This window comes from Nothobranchius furzeri, chromosome 11 (assembly GCF_043380555.1).
Source record: "Nothobranchius furzeri strain GRZ-AD chromosome 11, NfurGRZ-RIMD1, whole genome shotgun sequence".
NCBI lineage: Eukaryota > Metazoa > Chordata > Actinopteri > Cyprinodontiformes > Nothobranchiidae > Nothobranchius > Nothobranchius furzeri.
Window position 1 is genome coordinate 64,072,682 of NC_091751.1, and position 24,773 is coordinate 64,097,454.

Genomic DNA, 24,773 nt, shown 5'->3' on the forward strand with positions numbered 1-24,773 from the left:
AATTCTCAACGTGAACACCCTATCAAGTCTCTACCTCCTCCCTGTACCCTGCAAAAACCATATCCTTAAACCGCTTTTTAAACTGCACCGTGCTCGGACATTGCTTCATATCTTTACCTAGTCTGTTCCACAGCTTCACTCCACATACAGAGATGCAAAAACTTTTTAATGTTGTTCTGATACAAGGAAGTTGTAAAATTAACTCCCCTCTCAAATTATATCCACGCTCCCTTATAGCACACGAGGAACACTGTTCTTGGACCTCCACCTTGATTCTTCATGATTCAACAAGGTCCTCAGAGGTTCTGGTCCTTATTGACATGACATATAATCACACAGCGACATCCATGATGAGAACCTCCCGTTCCTCCACATCCTGGGGGTTATGGACAGGACTCCGTTCTGGTGACTGTTCCTGCAGCAAACTGATCTCCTCCCTGGTTTAATGACAGCATTCGCAGCCTGAAGAGCCATGCAGAAAAGTTGAAGAAGAAAATATCATTTCTATAGCACCTCCAGGGCCGGATTATCGTTGCAGGGGCCCCTGGGCACAATGTGCCTAGCCCCCCACCCCCCCCACCCCCCACCGGCCTCCCCAACATTACTGTCACCCAGAAGCACTTTTTAGATATTTCATAACATTGTCAATATTAAAAATCACTTACTTATGTTGTTACAAAAGCATTTACCTCCAGGTCAAAATAGCTTTGTAACCTAATCACAAACACTCATACCTGATGATTTTCCTGTTGTGCCTCACTCATATATCTTTCTTTCTCTGTCCTCTCTCTTTTCTCCTCGTTTTCTGTCTCTCTCTTCCTCACGGTGCTCCTGTCTTCTCTTCTGTCTGTAATAACAAAAATGTTGTCAATCTGTGGGACAGTGGGGGCGAGTGAGTCTGCTGTAAAAGAGATCCCACTGTCAAAGTACAACAGAAAGTAAAGCAGGATTATTTAAAAGATTATACAGCTATTGAAAGGTTTGCAAAGAAGAAATATCTGCATGTTTTTTGTTTGTCTCCTGTCTCCTTACCCCTCTTTTTGTCTCCTTTATTGCCTTCAGAAAAACTGCTTTCTGGCCTTTCTGTTAGTAAATTCATTTACAATGTAATCAAAGTCCAGATTCCTGACAAGCTGAGATTCAATAGCCATCAGTGACGTTGGTGATGTTGAGTTTGTGTTGTTCTCAGTTAATTTTTTATTCTTGCCAATTGTGAAAATGATCGTTCCCCTTCACAATTTGTAAATGGTAGAGTTAGAAAAATCCGCAGGGCCACAAACACATTAGGGAAGATGGACTGTAGACTATTTTTTAGCCCAAAAACGATCATGGTACTGCTTACTGGGCCATTCCCATCTGTACCTGGTCGGCCCTGCCCGGGTAGCTCCAGTCGGCCCCAGCCTGGCCCGGTTGATTCCACACATCTTTGCTTAGGCATGCAAGGAATGCAGTCAGAGACATTTTCAGTTTCTAGGTAATCAGCATGATAATGAATGATGATGACTTGAGCATGCCTTAAGCCCATGTGGGCTGATTCTACCCACCAACCAGAGGCTTGCTCTAATGGAAGGTGTGAATTTGCTGTCAGCAGTGGGTGTGTTGGCCCTGGTCAGCCTGAATCAGACCACCTCAGAAAGAGGTCTTGTTGCACCCTGACAAAAGGCAGGCCACCAAGATATGTAAGCAAGCTATGCTATCCGGGCTGGGCCGACCAGGTACAGATGGGAATCTCCACTATGTGGACTCTCTGGGGATTATTTAGAGCTGAGAGGCGCAGAGCTCTGATCGTTGATGCGCTCCAGACAGATGCTTCCTGAGCACGGCCACAGTAACATTCTCAAAGTGTCGCCACCTCAAAAACTAATTTAACACGCGATCGTTCATGTCGGCTCATATCCTTTCATGCTTTCCGTCTGTTATTTGTGCCTGATGCGTTTCGCTGCTGCGGAGCGCATCACCGGTTTCATCCGCCGGTGACTTCACCACACCGGTGCAGCCGGCGCGCAGCACTGCTATTTTTGCGGTCGGTAGATCTTTTTAGAACTGCAGTTCAAAGGTAACTCATGAGGTGAATATATATGAAGCCATGTAGCAGTTTTTCTTCAGGATTGAGAGGAGATGCAGGAAGATAAACAGACAGGAGAGAAAAATTGTCAAATAAAAAACAAGTTAGTTTTTGTACCAGGTAGCAACAAACAGACACCATTGAAGGTAATCAGAAGTGAGGAACAGAAAATGAAATGATTCTTTCAATGTTTAGATCAGCAGGACCTCTGAGAGGCTGCAGGCGCATCAGTGAGTTTGTGGCCGCTGCGCGGGGGGGGGGGGGGGGGGGGGGGGGGCTGGAGCAGGCAGTAAAGATGCAAAAACTACCGTTGTTACAAGAAATGTTTGTTAACTTAAGAAATGCGGGCACAAGTTTATTACTTGTTAACTTTTTTCTCCAACGTTAAGACTACTGCACACAAAAAAAAGACTGCTGCTCACGTGGGCCCCCTTGTGGCTGTGGGCCCCTGGGCCTGTGCCCAGTTTGCCCATATTATAATCCGGCCTTGAGCACCTCTCAAGATAAAAATCACGAGGCGCTTCACAAAAACAAAAAATGTAAAAATATAAAAAAGAATTTAGAAAATGGTTACAAATATATTTAAAATTAGCAAAAATAGACAATTGTGATTAAATAAATCGTAAGAAAGAGAGAGAGTGAATAGGAAAGAGGGAAATCAGTGGATCCTGAGGAAGGTGGAATAAGTGGAGAGAGCAGAATAAAGAGAGAGTGGTGAAGAAGATCATACAAAAACCAGCCTCAACAGGCGAGTTTTCAGCTGCTTTTTAAAGGAGTCCACTGATCTCAGGCTCAGGGGGAGAGAGTTCCAGAGTCTGGGAGCCACAGCAGCAAATAATTTGTCACCTTTGGTCTTTAGCCTGGTGCGTTGCACAACCAGCAGGCTTTGGTCACCGGACCTCAGGGACCTGCTGGGGGTGTAGGGACTAAGAAGATCACCAATGTAAGATGGTGCGTGTCCATGTAAGGCCCTATAGACCAGAACCAGGATCTTGAAATTAACCCTGAATTTGACTGGCAGCCAGTGAAGCTGGAGGAGAAGCGGGGTGATGTGGGAGTGTTTGGAGGACTTGGTTCTGCTCAGACACGTGAAAAGAGTTATAGTAGTCTAAGCGTGAGAAGATGAAGGTGTGGATAACTGTCTCAAGTTCAGAGCGGGACAGAATGGGACTCAGCTTAGCAATGTTCCTGAGATGGAAGAAGGAAGAGCGAACAAGAGAACTGACATGAGAATCCAGGGTGAGAGCTGGGTCAAAGATCACACCAAGATTCCTGACAGAAGGTTTGGTGTGAGAAGCAAGCTGACCAAGAGAGTCTCTGACTTTGGGAACCAGCTTGTCTGGGGCACAGATGAGGATCTCAGTCTTATCTTCATTCAGCTGTAGAAAGCTCCCAGCCATCCAGGTTTTGATGGAGTCTAAGCAGGTGTGTAAAAGCTGCAGCTTAGACATCTCATGTGGCTTAAAGGAGATGTACAGTTGGATGTCATCTGCGTAAAGATGGTAGGAGATTCCTTTGAAGGAGCTCAGGATGTGCTGAAGAGGAAGCAGACAGAGGAGGAAGAGCAGAGGCCCCAGCACCGAACCTTGTGGGACACCATGGGTAAGAGATGTGGTGGAGGACCTAAACTTGGAGACGGCCACAGAAAAAGAACGCTCAGAAAGATAAGAGGAGAACCACTCCAGAGCAGTTCCTGATAAGCCTACCCAGTCTGTCAGCCTCTCCAGTAGCAGGTGATGGTCAACAGTGTCAAAGTTTGAATGTATAGGTTTTAGTTTTGTGTGTATATTTTATGTATGTATACACCATTTGTTGTTTGTGTTTACATACTTTATAATTGATTGTTTTACTTAGTCTCTTTTACTGTTAGGCACATTGAGTTATTACCATGCAGGAAATGTGCATTGTGTCATCCGGCAAAAATGAGACCTGAATGAGAAATATTAACACAGTCGGAGAAACTCCTCCAAATGTCTGACTTGCCTTGCTTTGGTTTTTGTGTCATAAAGACCTTGTTTCAGCTTCTTTTCAACATCAGTTGTCGACTCCATCATACTCATCCCGATCCCGTACTGTTTCTTTTAGCCGACCGTTCCCGCCCGCAGCAAAGTTCACACCGCCCGCCCCCGCAAGATTTGTGTTGGGTCCCGCGGGACCCAATCCCGATGCAGCCCTCTACACCACACATTGATGATCTTCTCAGTCCCTACACCCCCAGCAGGTCCCTGAGGTCCAGTGACCAAAGCCTACTGGTTGTGCAGCACCAGGCTAAAGACCAAAGGTGACGGATCATTTGCTGCTGTGGCCCCCAGACTCTGGACCTCTCTCCCCCTGAGCCTGAGATCAGTGGACTCAGTGGTCTCCTTTAAAAAGCAGCTGAAGACTCACTTGTTCAAGCTGGCTTTGGTGTGACCTTCATCACCCTCTCCTTATTCTGCTCTTATTCTGCATTTCCCGGGATCCATTGATTTCTCTTTCCTATTCATTTACTCTCTCCATTTCCTTAAAAAAAATTCTGTCACAACTTTTATTCTTGTCCTCATTTTAAACATATGTTTAATCATTAAAAAATACATTTTTACACTTTAATTTTTTTTGTTTTTGTGAAGCGACTCGTGACTTTTACCTTGAGAGGTGCTCTATAAAAGATTGTTTTCTTTTTTAATCAATGGACCCTTGTGAACTCATGTCTTGTTCTAGAAATCAGTTCTGGGTCTGTTGCATCCCATTAACCTTGCTGCTGAAATCTGAAGTAATTTTTTTTTTACATATAATTTATTCAAAGGATTATCATCTTCTAAATGGGGAAAAAAGACTAAGTGTAGTACCAGCTCATAGACACTGGAGGGCAGCAACGCCCCATCTTCCCTTCTCTAAATGCGGTTGTAAACCAGCTTGTTGTTCAGCATTTTGCCAGCGGAGGGCGGAAATTCCCCAAATTATTCAATGCAACAATGCAATGTCTGGAAAAAAATGTACAGCAAGTATTTCTAATAAGTAAGCATTCTAAAAGTCTATCTAGACAAATAAACATTAAAAAATAACTGCATTACAATTTGTTGACTGGTTACTTAAATGCAACTACAAACATTAAAAATGAACAGATAAATAAACAAATCTCTAACAGTAGGGGTGCTGGAGTGCTTCAGCACCCCTAAAGGCAGGCTAGAGACACCTATGCAAATGACCCAAAATATATACAGAAGAAATTCATGATCCACAAATATTTGATCATAAACATGCCAGTTTAGGTTTAGGTCTCTATACCTTTACCTCAGACTTGACACATCACCTCCATCCTTTTGCCAGTTAAAGCATACACCTAGAAAAAATACATTTTTTTCAGTTGTTTTATTCATTATCATTCAAATAAATGAAGGGCAGATGTGTTAAACATACACTCACACATAATCCATTTAACACAGATGTGAGGTCCTGATGACGAGGACCTTTTTATGCATCGTTTATTTGTTTAACATTTTTAGAACACAAACTCAGTGATAATAATACATGATTATATCACATTATCACTTTCTTGTCATATGATTATCTAAAATGTTAAATATATTTTAATTTGATCAATCACACCACACACACACACACACACACACACACACACACACACACACACACACACACACACACACACACACACACACACACACACACACACACACACACACACTAAACTGAACAGGGAGGTACCAAAACATGATGGTGACAGGAATCAACATTAGCTGATCTAAAATTCACATATTTAGTTCACGCCCAATGGCACTTTACAAAAATCCAACATTTGTCCTTGAACTCAGCGTCCCTTTATATGGTTTAGAAATGACAGATCTTCCACATCTAAGTTTTTCTACTGTCATCATAACTCCCATGATAATCAGACACTAAAAGATAAAAAAAACAGTCAACAAAAACAACTTATTGTATAGATATTTGAAATAAATCAGAATCAGTGAATATTGGGGTGTGTGATCTATAAACCAGTACATTACTGGTGCATTATGAAGAAAAGTACATTTCTACAACTGCATCAAGTCTTTGAGGATCTGTGTCACACATCTGACTTCTAACTCACCATCATCATCATCATCATCATCTGACGTATCTAAAAACAAGTTTCTTGGTGAGGGTGTATCTGGGCTGAGGCATTTGTTTGTATGTTTCATACTCTTTTCTGCCAACTTCCCTGTTCACACGAGTCAGGACAGTCAGTATGTCATCGTTTTCCGAGCTGCAGACAAAAACAAGAACAGAAATGAAACGTCTCCAACTGTAGGAAGTCTTAACACAGTACTGTCCATGTGTGAAACTAAGCGTGATCATGTGAATGCTCCTTTTATCGGTAAATGTTTTTATTTGTTTTACCGATAAAGAATCTTCTACGACTAAACCAGATTATTTAAGCAAAGAGAAACTAAAAGAGCTGCAGTGGCAAATCTGTAAAAAAAAATAAAGCTAGTTTAAAATTGTTTTCATGTCTCTTAAGAAAGTTAGAACATAGTAAAGTCGTCACTGTCGTCTTCCTCCGCTTATCCGGGTCCGGGTCGCGGGGGCAGCATCCCAACAAGGGAGCTCCAGGCCGTCCTCTCCCCGGCCTTGTCCACCAGCTCCTCCGGCAGGACCCCAAGGCGTTCCCGGACCAGATTGGAGATGTAACCTCTCCAACGTGTCCTGGGTCGACCCGGGGGCCTCCTGCCGGCAGGACATGCCCGAAACACCTCCCCAGGGAGGCGTCCAGGAGGCATCCTAACCAGATGCCCAAACCACCTCAACTGGCTCCTTTCAATCCGGAGGAGCAGCGGTTCTACTCCGAGTCCCTCCCGAATGTCCGAGCTCCTCACCCTATCTCTAAGGCTGAGCCCGGCCACCCTACGGAGGAAACTCATTTTGGCCGCTTGTATCCGCGATCTCGTTCTTTCGGTCATTACCCAGAGTAACATAGTAAAGGTATAAAGATATTGTGGAGATTAAAAAAAAGAAAACAAATGAAGCGTTTATTTATTATTATTATTATTGCATTTGCAAATAACACATCTCGGCCTTAAACCAGTGATTGGACCATCTGGTTGTCTGTCTCACTGAACCACACTTCCACATTTACCTGGGTCCTCCACTCACTAGACGCTCACTATTAAGCAACTGAAGCCCACTGGTGTGAGAGGTTCTCCGTCCAATTATATCAGACAAGGAGAAACAACCGATAGCTGACAGGAGGTTGTTCTGTGACCGCTTGTTTTGCAGATTAGCCATTGTAGCTTTCACTTTCTCCTTTTTTTAAAAACATTTGCAAACAGATTTATTTAGCCTGCACAGTATAGGTCATAATGACTGAGGCTGGCATGTTGAGACTACAGCAGCAACTCGTGGGTCTGTTTTCTGAAGGGGCGCCACATTTCCTACAGATGCCTTTCTACCTCTGATCTAGAAAAAACTACACGTTCTCCGCTAATACTGTATGGAGCCCGAAAGTGCCAGGAAAAACCTGACATGGCAGTCTGATAGAAAATCCTGACCGCTACTCAAGACTACCTCACCTTTCAGCCGATTTCTGCAACTGTTGGCAGAGCTCCTGGATGAAGATGGAACCCCTGTTGATGGAGCGAAAAGACTTGCAATGCTGCACGGTGGACATGCTGATCAGGAAGTCTGCTTCCGCAGGCAGGCTGACATCCAGGTCATCAGAACCCGAATCTGGCTCACAGGCTAACGACTCCTCCTGCACAGGGCCCTGCGCCGCTCCTTCTTGGTAGCGGTCACCTTGACACGCTTGAATAAAGAACACTTTAGGCTTTCCTGACAAGGAGGGAACTTTATCATTCCAGAAGTTACTAATCAGGTCTCTCAGCAGTACTTTCCCCCCATCAGTGCCAAAGATACACCCTAGCTCTCCATGGGTAAGAATACACACGACCTAACAGAAAGATCACAGGCAGATGTACATTTAATTAGTAGTGAGTGTCAATTCAACTCCAGTTAAACTTATTTAGCATTTTAACAACACGCTGTACTTTTGCATGTAAATAATCACAACTAGTCAAAGAACGTTAACCAAACACAACTAAGGCTACGTTCACACTGCAGGCAAAAGCGCATTAAATCTGCTTTTTTCCCCACATGAGAGCCACATCTGATTTTTTTATGACAGTCTGAATGCACAGATCCAGTTTTTTTAAATGCCATCCGTGTCACTTGAATATGTAGTACTAATTCCGACCAAGCCCCCACAATGCGGGTCAAAAATTGAAGCAAACCCAGAAGTGAAATAAATTGCAGTTCCACCCTCATCCACTGGGGGCTGGTGTCAGAAGCGAGCAAATCCTCATTGACTCCCATGTTAAAAATACCAATTTCACAGCAGAAATAAACATGTTTACAGCCTGGAACCAAAACATGTGTTTTTGTTTAAATGATCTAGTTTACACTCATGACAACTCTGAGGGGGGTGAATTTTTTTCTCACTCTTCTGTTTAAGTGTATTAAAAGCCTAAAATTCTTTATAATTAATGAGCATCAGACCCATGTGACCACAGAGCTAGCTCTGGGGAAAGGCCTCAGCCTGAAACCTGTTCCGCCATTTTCAGTCTCTCAACTTAGACCATTAATTGTAGTGTTTGTGTATTCGTTTTTGGATATTATTTGTGCAATTGTTGGACAAAATGACTTGCTGTGGCATTAATTGCACTAATAGAGCGTCCAAGGAGTCTCCACTTCATTTTTTTCGGTAAGTAAAATTATATTTATGTATTTTAGGTCACTGCCGAGCTGAGCTTAGATTTTAACATGTACTGTTTAACCATGAAATTTAAATGTAATAGGGTAAAACCCAGTGCATTTAACATAACGCTGCACTTTAGAAAATGGGTTGAAATATAACATGTTGGTGGAGCTGGGTTCCGACTATCGGCTTGTGGAGCTCTCGGGAGACCGATGTTTTCCAACCGTTTCTCCCCTCCCCGCAGCTCGGCGCATCTCAGATCGCAGCGGTGCTTGTCTGCTGTGCGGCTGCCAGCTTGTGGAGCTCTCAGAGACCTCTGTGTTCCACCCGGTTTTACCCAGCGGTCAGCCCGACGTATCTCTGACTCAGAAGCTCTGGTGTTGTGCACAGTTAACTCCGGTTGTAGCTAGGTTGCTACCTCCGTTAGCTTAGCTCCCACCTCCGCATTAGCTTTGGGTTAGCTTGTAGCTAGTTCGACCGGGTGTCGTCAGTTGATCCCAGCCTTACAGCCCCACCCTCAGCTCCTCCTCTCTTCCCTTTTATAGAATCGTCTGGGCTTGACGGAACCTGTGACACGGTCAAAATGGCGGTGGTGGCCACCTCCCATTTTAGTACAAAAACGTGTTATTGGAGTCTATGGAAACCCATTGTCCAATATTTATATGTCAATGATTCCGACACACATCTGATGTTTTTGAAAGCGACTGCAGTCTGAACGGTCATGTCTCATTAAATCCATCTCCTACGTCACTGAGTCAGCGGAGATAAGCGGTGTGTGTGGATGTTCCTGAGGAGAAGCGCTGACAGAAGAGTTCAGGAGAGTTTCAGTCATAGTGTGAACAACCACACAAAAAAATCAGATTTACTCAAAAAACTAGAATTGAGCATCAAGGCCTGCAGTGTGAACGCAGCCTAAGGGTCGTTATGTGTGCCTAATCTCTGCAGACGCAGCTCTGACACTGAAACTACCTACCAACAGGTCATGTTGTGAATAATCCCATTCAGTCATAGTTTTGATTGTTTTGTTAAGTTGTTCTGCATCCAGGTCTGAGAATAATTCGATTTCAAAGCCAAATCGCTGAAACAGTTCAGACAAAGCTTCTGTCACAGAAAAAGGGACAAAAAGAACAAACCAGTTTACCACTTCACATATTAGATCAGCAGCATTGACCTGTGATTTCCACAGAGCTTCGTGAGTAGCCAGTCACGTGTAGAAATAACATACCTTCATCCTTTTCACTTCCCCTACGATTCGACAAGTTTTCCGCTGGGAAGATCATATTGTTAATGATCACACAGCGGCCTCTGGGAACATGAGTCAGAAGGTAAAACTCTGTCTACAGGACACAAACACATCGGATTAAGGGACGAATTAAGAGATGCAGCCACAAGTCTGGAAGTACATTACCTCACTGGATAAATCACAACAAACAAGCGGTCCTGTACCTAAAGAACAAATACAGAATGGCAGGATGTAAATGTTTTCTGACTGTTAGGAAGAAGGGTTATGAATGTTTTGAGTAAACAAATTTAAAGTGAGAGACTTACTGTTGGGTTGAGTCTCACAGACACACGGAGAATTCTGAAGCAGAGCCATGCTGTTGGGTCTCTGAGAGGGGAAAAGAGTCGCTGGGTCAGCTCAATCATTCAAGGACACACACACACACACACACACACACACACACACACACACACACACACACACACACACACACACACACACACACACACACACACACACCTGTTGGTCAATGCTGCCATGGGAAGGGGCATCTAGAGGTGGTCTTTGTAGATGTTGAACTCCTGAAGAGAGCAATGGCAAATTAGTATGAAAACGCCTGTGGAAAACCCCGAAGCACAACTACACAACCTATAGCCACACCTTAGGTCTATTTATAGAGCCTCCTTCTAATAAGGTGCTTCACATTAAGGAAGTTAACAAAGAAGACAATTAAAAACATTTTCTGTAGCACCTTTTAAAGGAAAAACAAAATCACAATGTAATTCACAAGCACTATGTTTATTATGTTTATGTTTATTTATTTAGCAGACGCTTTTATCCAAAGCGACCTACAATTTATAACCTATAGGGCATGTTGTGAACTGTGGGGGAAACCGGAGTACCCGGAGGAAACCCACGCATGCATGGGGAGAACACGCAACTCCACGCAGAAAGGCCGCGGCCGAGTTTCGAACCTGCGACCTTCGTGCTGCGAGCCAACAGTGCTAACCACTGCGCCACCATGCAGCCCCTAAACTAAGAAGTGAAGAAGGGATACAGAAAGAACAGCAACTGAAGCAGGAAAAGAAGCTAATAAGCAAGCAGCAGATCTACACATAAGCCAGCATGAAAAGTTGAGTTTTGAGCTACTCTTTAGAGGAGATGCAGAACGAGCCATTTCAGGCTGACTCTCAGTAGCAACAAGCAGACTCCAGGCAGCTGCAGCGGTTCTGCTCCATACCGCTGCAGCTACAGACATCCACAGAAATGGGTGATGTTTCTTCCACTTGTAGAATTTAGTCATTCACAACCATCATGTTTTTTCTGAACCCCACTTGATCGTGAGCATGCTACGTGCTAGCTTAGCATTAGCTAATCTGCCCATATTTTAACTCTTGATCCCAAATTTTAAACCGTTTCTGCCTTTTACAATGGTTTGTGGCTTTGCTGGTTTCTCTATTTTCCTCCACAGCACCTAAATCACCACATCGTGTGCCAGTAAAACGTGTTCAGACTGTGGTGCACACATTTAACAAAGCTTCAAATCAGTAAAAAAAATGAATCAAGGAATTTAATGAATCCAACCATTCGAATCGTTCAATGACTCTTTTCAGCCCTGCACTCGTGTGTTTAAGCCGGGCGTACACTGTGCGACTTTTTGACTTTTTTGAGCCGATTTTCCACTCGTGCGAGAATCCACGACATCGGGGCGAGTTTTGCGCCGAGCGGTCGTGTAGTGTACAGGGGGTTAGAGGCGATTAACACCACGTGACCAGCTACCGATCAGCAGTCGTGAGGTCGCAAGGACTTCTGGCGTGTTTAAAATTTCGCTCGTCCCTCGTGAGGGTATTGCACTGTTGAAGCGGCGCTGCGAGCAGCTGCGACCCAAAAAAGTATCAGAACCGCTCACGGCGCACGCGCAATCCTGCATCAACACTGCTCCTCGCTATTTCCCTAATAACACACGCTGTTCGTTTTTGTTTCTACACGTTTTTTTACTCACAAAGATTGTCAAGAAAGCGTGTTTGTCGTGTTCACGTCAAATTAAACTGATCACAAAACACAGATTTACTTTCTTAATTTCGTTTTCCTCATCCAACCCCCATAAATCCCTGTGTGTCCTCCTGCAGCACTCCCGAAGGACAACAGGCAAAACAAGACAAAAAAGACTGACGTGTTGAGTAAAAACTGCTATTTTTAGCATATTTTTAGGGCCGACGTGTTGCTACCAGACGTACAGTGTGAGCAGTTAGGTCGCATGCGAGAACTGGGTCGTGCAGTGTGAGCACATGACTCGTGAGATCTGCCCTGCGAGGAAGTCGTACAGTTTGAGCTGAAGCTGAACGCTGCGAGTGAAAAAGTCGCACAGTGTCCGCCCGGCTTAAGCAGCAGAACACCACTGGTGTGAGAGGTCCGCCGCTTATAACTATCAGAGAAGGAGAAACAGCCGGCTGCTACCACTTCAACTTTAGGACAAACTACCAGAGTCCCCCCAAAAAATAAAAACATTATTTAAAGTAACGGACAGCAAAAGACGTTTGGACTTAGAAACGTTGACTGGTGTTTAGCGCTTTCTCGTTTCCTTTGGCAATGCGGGTTTCCGGTTCTGGTGGACGCAGAACCAGTGAAGGCACCAGAGGGGAGGGGTGAGTGTTCCATGACTGTGTTTGCCTTCAAAACCTAGATGGTTTGCAGATTCGCTTTAACAGCTTTAACATAGGAACTACTACTAGTCATCCGATTATTGTGTGTGTGTGTGTGTGTGTGTGTGTGTGTGTGTGTGTGTGTGTGTTCGATAAACGTAAAGCATGATGATGGTGATGATGAGGGTTAATTACAGCTCTTAAAAGTGTGCAGAACAGTGAAAGTTGAGAAGAACAGGTTTAGTTGAAAAACAATGGTAGAACCAAAAACAGATAAGACGCCATTAACTCGTTTACTGCCATTGACGACTAAAGTCATCAAAGACATTTTTTAACGGGGAGGGCGTCGAAACGAGCCCCCGCACCACGAGAATAAACATCACGTCTCTAAAGCTGATCTTCATCTACGTATGTCACACTTCACATGATCAGGAAGCAGAAAATCCATGATTTAGGAGATCGTTTTGGGACTCTGCTGTGAAAAGGTAAGGTGCCAACTGGAAAAGCTGTAGCCCACGTTTTGACAACGGATTACGAAAGAACGGATAAACCTAAAAATGCGGTGATTCCTTCTGATTCTACTTTCTCGTTTGGTAGTTTTGGCGTTTACATAATCATGGAGCACAATGTTCTGTGACTCTTCAAAAAAACAGTAAAAACGCTGGCCGTTAACGAGTTAAAGGTATTGTTGACTGCAGAAACATTTTTCATGATTATTTCTGATTTTAATCAGTCACTCTGAGTTTTTTATGCAGGCTGAACATGAAAACGATCTCCTACACCTACCTCCTGCATTAGCTTCAGACAGCGAAGCTCTAGGATTTGAAAAGCCTGACAGATCTAAGTCACACGGTCACTGAACGCGACGGGGAAGGATGTTGTTGCTTTAGCATCCAGCAAACAGCAGAGCATGTCTTGGCTAGATGCTAACATTAGCATTAGCAACTCCACCACACAGCAGAACTCCTTCAGGCTTGTGCTATTTGTGGAGACAAAACATCAACGTTGCAGAGCAAACAGTCAGTGGTAGAGTTGCGTTACAGTTAGCCAATCAGAGGCCAGATGTCCAAATATCAGGAAATAAGACTCCAAATCCTGTTCTCTGAAGCTACTTTTTCATCCAGCAGGCTTGCACTTCCTGAAACAGGCACATCTAGAAATATAGTGTAAATTATTTAAAAATTGTGTGTTCCTCTTACTGTTCATGTAGTTTTGTACAGTCAGTGCCAGCTGTTGATCAATCTCTGACAGGATCCGGTGGAGCTCAGTAACGTTGGATTTTGAGATTATTCCCATCTTTTCCATTTCAGCAAAAACACCCAAAGCCGTCTGTAATCAGATTTCATTCATTAGATGTACACAAAGTAACATTGTCATATTTTAAAATAATTTTCTCTGGCCAGCAGGTGCTCAAATGACCCTATCCTGGGTGAATGAAAAGCCTCACAGCCCCCTTTACTCCTCGTGAGGGAATGCTGCGTTTGCTACTCGAGCCTCTCCGGACCGGTGAAAAATCGTGCCTCTCATGAGAAGCATGAAGGCTTTCCAGCAATCCATGTTCACGCCTGAGAACGGAAGAGCTAGAGATGGTGAGCGTTTATTCTAACATGTTCATCAGGGCAGAGCCTCCAACGAAACAAAGAAAACATTCATCAGATGAAGCTATAAAGAGAAAAAACATCTGACTGCAGGAGGGGTCAAACAAGAGTCAACATCGAGAAAGTATTTTCTGAATGACGAGAGAGAGCTCCGAGACGGACAATGGTTCAAACTGGACGCAGACTTCTCAAACATGCTACTGCGCTTGTATGGATAACTTTAATATCTTGTCAGCTGGTTTGAAAACTTGGGCGCACAGTGAAGCGGAGGGGAAGACAGTTTGTTTTTACGGCAGTGATTTAAAATGGTCACTAGGGGGAGTTAAAGCAAGCCAAAACTACCTCCGGATACAACAGGTTTGCTGTGATTCTGTTGCAATAACAAGGGTTTAAAGGAAACTGTTCTGCTGTCAATAATAAATAAAAATAAACATGTTCATATTATAAAAACATATACTGATTATTAACTATAAACAGGTGTGCACATAAGTGGTCTGCAGGTGTGCATGCGCTGTCAAAATGAACAATGCGCACCTGAAAAATAGCTGCAGCACGCATTTGCGCACCTAAGATTTTGTGGAGGAAGGAAGACATTTCTGGAGCATTTTAAAGGTGTCCAAGAACAAGAAGCAAGCTCCATTAAGCATGGGCGTCACTAGGGTTGAGAGATTGGGGGGGGGGGGGGGGGGGGGGGGGGCTTAGAACCAGGAGCTTGACCTTGAACATTTTTTGTCACACCCTGCAAAAACTTTGTTAATTAATTCATTATACGAAGAACATTTAACAAAACCTATTATTTTATCACTTTCTTTTCCTTTCCTACCTTTGTGCATTTTCTCTCTTTTTTTTATAAAAAATAACAATCAGTTCATTAGTGGGGTCTATGTTGAAGAAAGATTTTATATAAGTCCATTAAAAATTAGATATGTTACATTTCCAAATAAAGCTATTAATTTCAGTCTACTGCACTTAACAGGGGGAAATGTTGTGGTCATTTATTTAATTTGTTTAATTACAACTTGCTTAATTATAAATGCTACTGAAATGTGACAATAAAGAACAAATGAATAATTGTCAAACTTTTACTCTGCCAAATGAGTGTGCAGTTGACAGTTTTAATATATGAATAACACTGATATGACATGGAATAAAGGAGTATGTAATTAACAATTACAAGACAAAATAACAGTATATATAAAAATATCCAGCAAGTAGTAGAACTTATAATACAGAAAGTCAACTATACAGATACAACTTGACATAAGGTTGCAGGTAAGATGATAATTATAGTTTTTTTTTCTCAAGGTCTCTTACCTGTTCACTCCTAAATAGAAAACTGTTCAATTTTGCTTGGGAACTTTGTGCTCGGGTAAATGCTCATAACGGTGCGCTCGCCCCTGTTTTCGCTGTAGATCACTGACCTTGACCATGCAGATCTCCTCAGCATCAACCACTTGGTCTCTCTCCTGTTCCTCACTCACTCTCTTAAAAAAATCTTCGTATATCCATCTAGCCAACACATTAAAAAACATTTTCAATTTCTAATGCCAAAACAAATGCTACTATGCCATTTAGTTTTCACTCACAATAACTGAAACAGCCATTGGTGGATAAATGGGACAGAATATGGACAACTGTTAGCCTAATATAGCCTATGCTTGGTTGCTCATGATGATGGCATTTTCCATAGCGTCACATTAAGCTGCCAAAATTTATGTTAAAGTTAGATGAGTACAATATCTCCTTTCTTTACCATTGGTAAACATAGGAAATATTAAGCAAGTGACAACCCACATGGAAAGAATTCATAAACATATAGGTTTTAATATATGTTTTGATATAGCTTTTGAATACATGTGACATATATAAAACTGGCTGTTTACTATATTATAGATACATATATGTACCTATAATTTAATATATACTATAGAAAAAATATATAATATAGAAAAACGGTCAATAATATACACATTCGGCCATATTCTGGTTCAGGTTTTTAGTGTGGAGTAATTTTTGTGCCACCAACTGGAGCGTGCAGTGATCAATCTGCAAGAGCACAACCTGCTCTGCAGTCGTGTGCAGCCCTCTCTCTCATGCTCAACTCCGTCTCTGCCTGCACAAATCTCCCTGTTGTTGCTCAATTTGCAATTTACAAAGCAATGTAGCCTCTCCGTCAGCCAATCAGACAGCTCTCCATTATGCAATCAAAGCATGTCCAGGAAATACTGCCAGGAAAATTGCACTTTTTTCAGATAAAGAGGACTTCATATAATTATATTTAATTAGGTTGATTAACCCTCCTCTTTTCCTGGGACATTTCCACTGTTCACTTCCTTTAACACATCAAGGGATCATTTATGTCTAACCAAACAGAGAAGAAACACTTTATATGTTGAAATTAAAAGTCCTCTTTAACTGAAAAGAGTGCAAATTAACAGTTTTAGGAATGGGCAATGTGTCTTTTCTGGAAGTCAAATATGGTCACCCTAATCATGACACATGAATTACAACAAAGTATTTTGCAGACAGTGGATGGTGACTGGTAGTTAACCAGCAGCAGAAAGCAGTTCAGTGATCTGTTAAATGGGTGTTTTTCTGTAAAGCAGTATTTCCTGGGCATGCTTTTATTGGATAAAAAAGAGCTGCCTGTGATTGACTGGTGGAGAGGCTACTTGTTGAGTAGAGCAGGGAGAGATTTGCATGCGCAGAGACAGAGTTGAGTCCAGTGTTGCCAACTTAGCGACTTTGTCGCTGTTCCTAACAACTTCTTGACCCCCTCAACGACTTTTTTTCCAAAAAGCGCCTAGCGACAAACCAAGCAACATTTCTCAGGACCCTTTGCTACTTTCTGTAGAACTTTCTTGTAGATATTCCCCACAGATTAGCAACAAAGAAACCATTTGCACTCTGAACCGTTCTTCCGGGAGTAATGAAAGAGAACTATAATCTGCACATGTGCACGAGGACTGACCAATCATAAACCGTTTTCGGCCGGGCTGATTTGCCGAAGACAAAGGTACAGTTGCAGAGCTGGAGACCGCCGATTTACATCTACTGCTGCTGCAGGCTCACGCTTCTACTAGAGATGGCGCAGGCGTCAACCTGCGATCTCTGCTTCTGCAGCCGTCAGACACTTTGGCTTTTCCTGCATTTGGCAAATAAAGTCATCGGGAGTTTCAACTACCTTCCCCTTTACACACGCAGCTCTGTGGCTCATCTGAATTTCCTTCAGTGACACAGGGATGGTTATACTATGAGACACCCGCTCCCTTTTGCTCAGTGCGCCGTTATTATCACGATGGAGAGAATGCACAACAGAGAAGTTGAGAAACGATGTGGTGTAAAAAAAGAGGCTTTTTAGGAAAATGTCTAGTGCACTTGATACAGCCTCTGCTTCCACTTCAAGTCAATCTCTTTGGGCTCCTTTGATCGGTTCCATCACATAGCGATGATGGGGGGGTCATTGATATTGTCCTGCGGGATGATATGGGTGGTGGGGTGAAGGGTCTGAGCTTGGAGTATCCGGACGTTCCCTGAGGGTGGGTTAACTGGGGGCGTCTGGGGCTGGGGGGCTGCTGCCCCCCTCTGGAGGTGGTTGGGTTGCCTTGGGGGCTGGACTACTGGCGGTGGTGCGTGGGGTCCCTTGGGGGTCTTGGCGGTGGCCATGGGCCGCTGCCTGGCGGCTGAGTAGGTCTGGGTGGGGGCCTGGGGGCTCGAGGTTGGCCGGCCCCGTGCGGGTCCTGACCAAGCCCCCACAATGCAGGACAGAAATTGAGGCCAATGTGGAAGTGAAATAAATTGCAGTTCCACCCTCATCCGCTGGGGGCTGGTGTCAGAAGCGGGCAAATCCTCATTGACTCCCATGTTAAAAATACCAATTACACAGCAGAAATAAACATGTTTACAGCCTGGTACCAACACGTTTTTGGCTTAAATGATCTAGTTTACACTCATGACAACTCTGAGGGGGGTGAATTTTTTGTCACTCTTCTGTTTAAGTGTATTAAAAGCCTCAAATTCTGTATAATTAATGAGCATCAGACTCACATGACCGCAGAGCTAACTCCGGGTAAAGGCCTCAGTCTGAGCCTCTGCCTCGCCTGAAAACTGTTCCGCCATTTTCAGTCTCTCAAATTAGATCATTAGTTGTAGCGTTTGTGCGTTCTTTTTTGGATATTATTCATGCAATTGTTGGACAAAATGACTTGCTGTGGCATTAATTGCACTAATAAGAGCGTCCAAGGAGTCTCCACTTCATTTTTTTCGGTAAGTAAAATTATATTTATGTATTTTAGGTCACCGCCGAGCTGAGCTTAGATTTTAATATGTACTGTTTAACCATGAAATTTAAATTTAATAGGGTAAAACCCAGTGCATTTAACATAATGCTGCACTTTAGAAAATGGGTTGAAATTAGGGCTGGGACTTGATTAAAAATTTTAATCTAATTAATTAGAGGCTTTGTAATTAATTAATCTAAATTAATCGCATTTTAATCATTCAGGAAAATGTGCTCTCAGAGCAAAACTTTTAATTAAAATTATGAGGCAGAGAATGAAACATTAGACATGGTTATTACTGTAAACTAAATCATTTAAAAAAATGCATTTTAATTATTCAAATGTCACTGTGTGATATGAAACAAGACCCAAATCAACTAAAATTTATAATTACAAATAGAAAACACCTGCAAAGGGTTCCTGAGCCTTTAAATAGTTTCTCTGTCTAGTTGAATAATTGAAATAAATTTGACTTTGCACCAGATTCTAATTTTTCCAGTTTCACTTGTTTGTATAATTGGGAGTTTTTATTAGTATCTCTACTCATAATGTAGTAAAAACACACATATAAATAATAATCCTTCAAAATAACAGTAGAACAGGCACAAATATGAACTAGGACTTAAATGTACTAACTTTTAACACCAGAGCAGGCGTGACATATTCTGAGAATGATCAGGAACACTTACTGGTTCCAGTTGGATGACTGGAGGATGATGGGAAGATAAAAGATCATGGCGAGGAAATGATCTGACGAACAGGTGAGCGGACCTTCCTTACATGGGAAGTTCTGCTGTCAAGTTAATAAGGGGATGCTGCAGACCCGCAGATTCACGCCTGCAGCAGCGAATCTGGTGTGATCTCCAGCCTGATCACAACTTCCTCGTTCCTAGCTGCCCCTGATGCATTTAAGCATCCGCCCCTTAGCTGATGACAGCTTCAACACACCTCACTGCTTAATGATAGTAATGCATGTGATGTTTAGACAGTGACTCGTCTCAGAAACACAGAATTTTATATATATATATATATATACACACATATATGTTGCATCATCAACGCACTACTCTGTTTTGTTCCAATAGAGCTCCGGGAGTTGACGTCACTTCTCCTGGCAGGCAACAGTTCAAATTGAAACTGCACCATCTTGGCAGGCAGAAGCCCGCAGCTGGACTATTTGTTGTTGTCAGAAAACTCAATCAGACAGTAGATATGGTAGATTCCTGTTGTGCCCCAGGATGCAGAACAGACGCGGACGACATAAGGAATGAGCCGTCTACAGGATTCCCCAAGATCCGGAGCGCCGCAAACGTTGGATCATTGTAATAAAACGCGCTAGTGACCGGGCGAAAATGAAGCTGTGGGATCCCGAGAGTAAAGGTTTTCACTTATGCAGCGACCGCTTCATATCAGGTACTTAAACCAATGTTTCCTCAACTGTGTATGGTATTTATTTTAAATGCTTTTATTATGATTCTTAGTGGGCTTCCTAAACTTATTTTGGCGTGGCTTTTTCTGTCTTATTACTCATAGCAATAAGTAAACATCTCGTAAAACGTTGCCTCGTGAGTTCTGCGTGCTGCCGTTTACGTGTTTTATGATCACAGCAATTAACCGGCTAAGCTATATTTCATTTTTAAGCAATGGTTGATCAATTGTCAGATCACACATAAAAAGCACTTTGGATTGCTATTATCTGTCTCACCGAGACAGATCTCAGACAGATCCTGAGATGCTCCTGCCTGATATATTTATTTTATTCACGGAAAACAATCAAACTAGTGATTTCTCTTGGTGTTCAGTTTATACATTCAAACAGCACAGCATTCTATTTAAACTACTTACGTGTAAATCTGTTATTTGTCCATCCATCCATTTTCATCCGCTTATCCGGAGTCGGGTTGCGGGGGCAGTAGCCTAAGTCGAGAGGCCCAGACTTCCCTCTCCCCAGCCACTTGGGCCAGCTCCTCCGGGGGAATCCCAAGGCGTTCCCTGGCCAGGTCCGTAAGAAGTCCGCGCCGACAGCTTCTGGCGTTTTTATAAAGTATCCCAGGGGCACGGTAAGGGTCGGAGATGTTTAGTCTATTTAATTTCTGACTATATAAAATGATTTCTTCGGTTTTAAAGTGTGAAGTAAACTCCGACGAAGTAAAATCCAAGCCGATCCCGTTCATTTTGTTTACCTTTGTTGCCTGCCAACATGGCGTCTACTCTCTGAGAGTCACTTGACGTCCGGAGCTCTATTGTGAGTTTGTTTAAGAATTAAGTGCATTAAAAAATGTGAGGACAGCAGAATATTCTATAAACTCAAATGCAATAATTAGACAAGAGCGGTGTCCCACTGGTAACTAGACATTCATGATGCTAATGTAGCAAGTGCTTCACTCAGAAAAAAACAAAGGAGAACATCTCATTAATTCTTGCATGCATGTATGTGTGTGTGTGTGTGTGTGTGTGTGTGTGTGTGTGTGTGTGTGTGTATGTGTGTGTGTGTGTGTGCGTGTGTGTGTGTGTATGTGTGTGTGTGTGTGTGTGTGTGTGTGTGTGTGTGTGTGTGTGTGTGTGTGTGTGTGTTCTCACACTGCTCATCTCCAGCTGTCTTTTGTTCAACTTGTCGTTCAACAGATACTTCATCTTGTCCAGACTCTCTGTAGTCATATCCTCATGTATCGTGTACAGCATCACCCTGCCAGACACAAAAAGGTAACTGTACATAATAATCAGAAGGTATGTTGGTGTAGTAGACTCTCATTCATCCGGGGAATTAAGTTAAAGTTAAAGATAAACAAAATCTTCTCTTCTCGTTGGAGATGTTTCACCTCCCATCCAAAAGGCTCATGGTTAACACATCCTATGTCTAATGAGGATTGTTGAGTGAAACCCCAGATGTGTTGGGATTACCCGGTACATACATGAGTATGATCTTCTACCCTCATTTAGGAACAAGCTCCTGGGTTTATTTTGGTCCATCTGTTTGACCCGACCTCACAGAGAGTGCTTGGGTTTTTCTTTGCGATTAAGTTTTGTTGCAGTTTATGCAAACTGTGATAAAAAACTGAGATTAAAACATTGTGACAATTATGGAATAAACCTTCTTCTACAGCTTTATGCTGCTGAGCCAGAATCCTGTTTTTACCTGTACTGAGACAGGACAGGAAGAGCATCTGTCTCCTCCTGTGGTCTACTGTTGGCCTCCAGCAGGTCGGTGAGGTCCGCTCGATGGATAGTTTGGAGCAACTGGCAGAGGAACGAAGGGTTGTCCAGTAGACCTTTCTCCTCCAGTCTCATAAACAGCCCCTTTGCATCCACAATCTGTAAGGGCACATTTACAAAACACACTTCAAGACAGGGCCGGCCAAAGCCATTGTGGGGCCCTAAACAGGTTTCCCTTGGGGGCCCCCCAATCCAAAAAGTCAACACCAGATGATTCATTATTCCTAAGCTGCACCATTTGTGTAACATGCCCACTATCATTAGCATCCTTTGTAATGAGCTCTCATCGATCTGGTGTTATTGTGGATATTGATTTGAACTTTATCGGGGCAGCAAACCACACTCTAATTAATTAGCATTTTAAAATGAAGAGTGTTATTTAAAGGGGCATTATGGAAGTTTGACAGCCAAAACATGTATAGAAATAATAAATGTCTTCTTCATACATTCTCCTGCAATGCCCTGGTCCTGTAGAATGAGCCCTGGCATTTTTACTGTGATTGCCTGTTTTTCTGTAAAATCACAGAAAAAGAGAGCTGCTCGGGTCGAGCAGGCTGCTTCATGCATGTTCACGCTCAGGCATAGCCCGTAGCATTTGCTATCCGTAGCTTTAGCAGCAGAGAGAGAGGCAGTGCCAACTCAGCGACTTTGTTGCTGTTCCTAACCTCTAGTGATGAATCTAGCTACATTTCTGAGGACCCTTAGCTACTTTCTTCTAGATATTTCCTCCAAATTAGCAACAAAATAGCCATTTTCGCTCCGAACCGTTCTTTGAACGTTGTTTCAGGTGTCATCAAGGATATCAATATTACAGATACAAAAGATGTTACTGGCGATTTAGCTCACTTAGTAAGACGACGTGCTCCCATGCAGAAGACCCGGGTTCGATTTTCCAAGTGAATATGGTTTTGTTAGAGTCTCTATTTTGCATTAATGGTATATTTTTTTACGGTAATATGCCCAAATTTTTATTTGAGACTCGCCCAACGGCATTGAATTCACAGATAAAAAAGATGTGGGTTCAACTTTCATTTTGGAACAATTTTTCAAGCAAGGGAAATCTGAGCATGCAGGAAGACTGACCCATCTTAAACCTTTGTCGGCTGTGCTGAAGAGAAAGGAACCAAATTATTTAATTAATTAGCCGCGCGTTCTCCTGTCCTCTGTCCTCCGGGCCACACACACACACACACACACACACACACAAGGGACTATCAGCTCTCAGAGCTCTGTGAAGCTGACCCCCTCAGCTTCACAGAGCTTCGTCTCAGCTGTTATTTTCGTTTAGGAGTGTGCACGTACAGCATGCGCGCCTCGTGCACGAGCCTACTATTAATGCTGCCATTACGCTTTTGGCCTGAGGGGGCAATCACGAGCATTAAAATTCAAAACTCTTTAAAGTCCCTTTAACTCATTCGCTGCCAGCCATTTCCTGATCGGTAAAGCCCTTCGCTGCCAGCGTTTCTCACCATTTTTACTGTTTCTTTTTAAGTCACAGAACGTTGATGATGTATATGATGTCGACGCCAAAATAACCAAAACAAAGCAAAGACTCACCTCTTGCATCAGGAAGAATCCGCATGTTTCGAGCGTTATCTGTTCTTTCGTAATCCGTCGTTGAATTGTGATCAGCAGACGCTTTTCCGGTTCGCGCCTCACTTGTTTTTACAGCAGCGGCCCCAAACGATCTCCTAACACATGGATTTTCTGCTTCCTGATCACCTGACGTGTGACGTATGCGGATGAAGATCGGCTTTAGAGCTGAGATGTTTGTTCTCATGGTGCAGGGGCTCGTTCTGATGCCCACACAGTAAAAAAAAAAATGCAAATGACGACTTTAGTCATCATTTGGCAGTGAATGAATTAAGTGTAGTTTATTAATTCAGCTATTTGAAAAAAACATCAGCAGACAAACACTGAATTTACAGTAAAAAACTTTGGTTTACTATCTTTTGTTTTAAATTTTTGAAACATGTGTAAAGTGTGCTACATTACAAACTAAAACCAAATGACACTATAGAAAGTAATACAAATACATTGTTTTTTACTCATGTCACCTTGGTGCTCCTGGGGGCCCCCTGGTGATGTGGGGGCCCAAAGCAGTCGTTTAGTTCGCATTTGCCTTGGGCCGGCTCTGCTTCAAGAGATCTACATTAGGCATGTTGACTAGCTTGTTTCCTCTATTTAATGTTTTAATATTCATGTTGCTACAAAGACAATGAGGCTAAACTATTCTCACCCCCTCGAGGCGCTTCCGGCTGACAACGTCACCACACAGGAAGCAAAGCTCTGCAACCTCAGAGGACTCCAGGTCATCATCTATACGGGACAGCAGATACCGGTCCATCTCCTGCCACCAGCACACCACCAACTCTCAGATCAAAGCTGCCAGATGAGAACAAAAAAGCAAGAACGATATGTGGGGAAAGCCCAGAAACATTGGCTACATATCTATAGATCTTTTTAGTCACAAACAGGAAACTTTTTTAAATCATAAAAAGAGGAAAATGTTTAATAATCATATCATTAAGATCAACAACACTTTTATTTGAATAAAACTGTTTTATATAACTGATTCATAGTTTCAAAACTTTTGTTTTTTACTTCCTGCTAGTTATACGCAAATGTACGTGATGACGTAATTTAAAAATAAATACTTCTTCCCAAACTTTAACACGTTTTTATCATTCATGACTGAGGCGCGCTATAAAATTAATATAAATTGTTTTACATTGATATAACAAGGTGATGAGACTTCTGAGCACCGAAGAACGCCGAAACAGGAAGACTCACCTGTCCGAGTCCGAATCAAAGAGGCGGGAGGGAGAAATGTCGCTCAGCGGGTCGTTACTTTAGTTCTGCCTCAGAGTAAAACTTTAATCGAGTTTGGCTGAAGTTGTTTTAGGTTCCCGTCGTCTGTCACCTTTCACTTTCAGAGGATATTACGTTTATTTCCGTCCTAACAAAATAAAAGCTTTTTAACCAGATGAGTCGATTGACAACTCATTCTGATTTACAACAGCGAT

At 42.7% G+C, this 24,773-nt stretch overlaps 1 protein-coding gene across 10 annotated transcripts; it reads right to left on the reverse strand.

Annotated features, from left to right (window-relative positions):
- Window positions 1-733: 733 nt before the first annotated feature.
- casp8 (caspase 8, apoptosis-related cysteine peptidase) lies at window positions 734-24,674 on the reverse strand. 10 transcript variants are annotated; one of them, XR_008566060.2, is made up of 12 exons: window positions 21,671-22,140; window positions 21,115-21,220; window positions 13,856-13,985; window positions 10,534-10,595; window positions 10,341-10,401; window positions 10,201-10,238; window positions 10,018-10,129; window positions 9,766-9,893; window positions 7,612-7,988; window positions 6,153-6,308; window positions 5,339-5,387; window positions 734-847 (listed from the first exon to the last, which is right to left on the reverse strand). XR_008566060.2 is itself a non-coding variant. In XM_015957460.3 (12 exons), the coding sequence occupies exons 2-12, from the start codon at window positions 24,092-24,094 to the stop codon at window positions 6,170-6,172; spliced, it is 1,437 nt and encodes a 478-aa protein (XP_015812946.3). In that variant the 5' UTR covers window positions 24,095-24,132; window positions 24,541-24,674; the 3' UTR covers window positions 5,876-6,169. The 10 variants fall into 10 exon arrangements, 8 of the variants coding, with proteins under 8 accessions (XP_054607794.2, XP_015812946.3, XP_054607890.2 ...); XR_011515502.1 differs by lacking the exon at window positions 734-847 and adding an exon at window positions 4,907-5,028; XM_015957460.3 differs by lacking the exons at window positions 734-847; window positions 5,339-5,387 and adding exons at window positions 23,987-24,132; window positions 24,541-24,674 and having other exon boundaries at window positions 5,876-6,308; window positions 21,671-21,846.
- Between the last annotated feature and the right edge of the window lie 99 nt (window positions 24,675-24,773).

Coding starts and splice junctions, on each gene's coding strand:
- casp8 (XM_054751819.2), bottom strand. CDS start 22,014: ATGCTAATGATAGTGGGCATGTTACACAAATGGTGCAGCTTAGGAATA. Junction 10,239..10,340: donor CTGTGAGACTCAACCCAACA/GTAAGTCTCTCA, acceptor TTTGTTCTTTAG/GTACAGGACCGCTTGTTTGT. Junction 6,309..7,611: donor TTGCAGAAATCGGCTGAAAG/GTGAGGTAGTCT, acceptor TTTTGTCTGCAG/CTCGGAAAACGATGACATAC.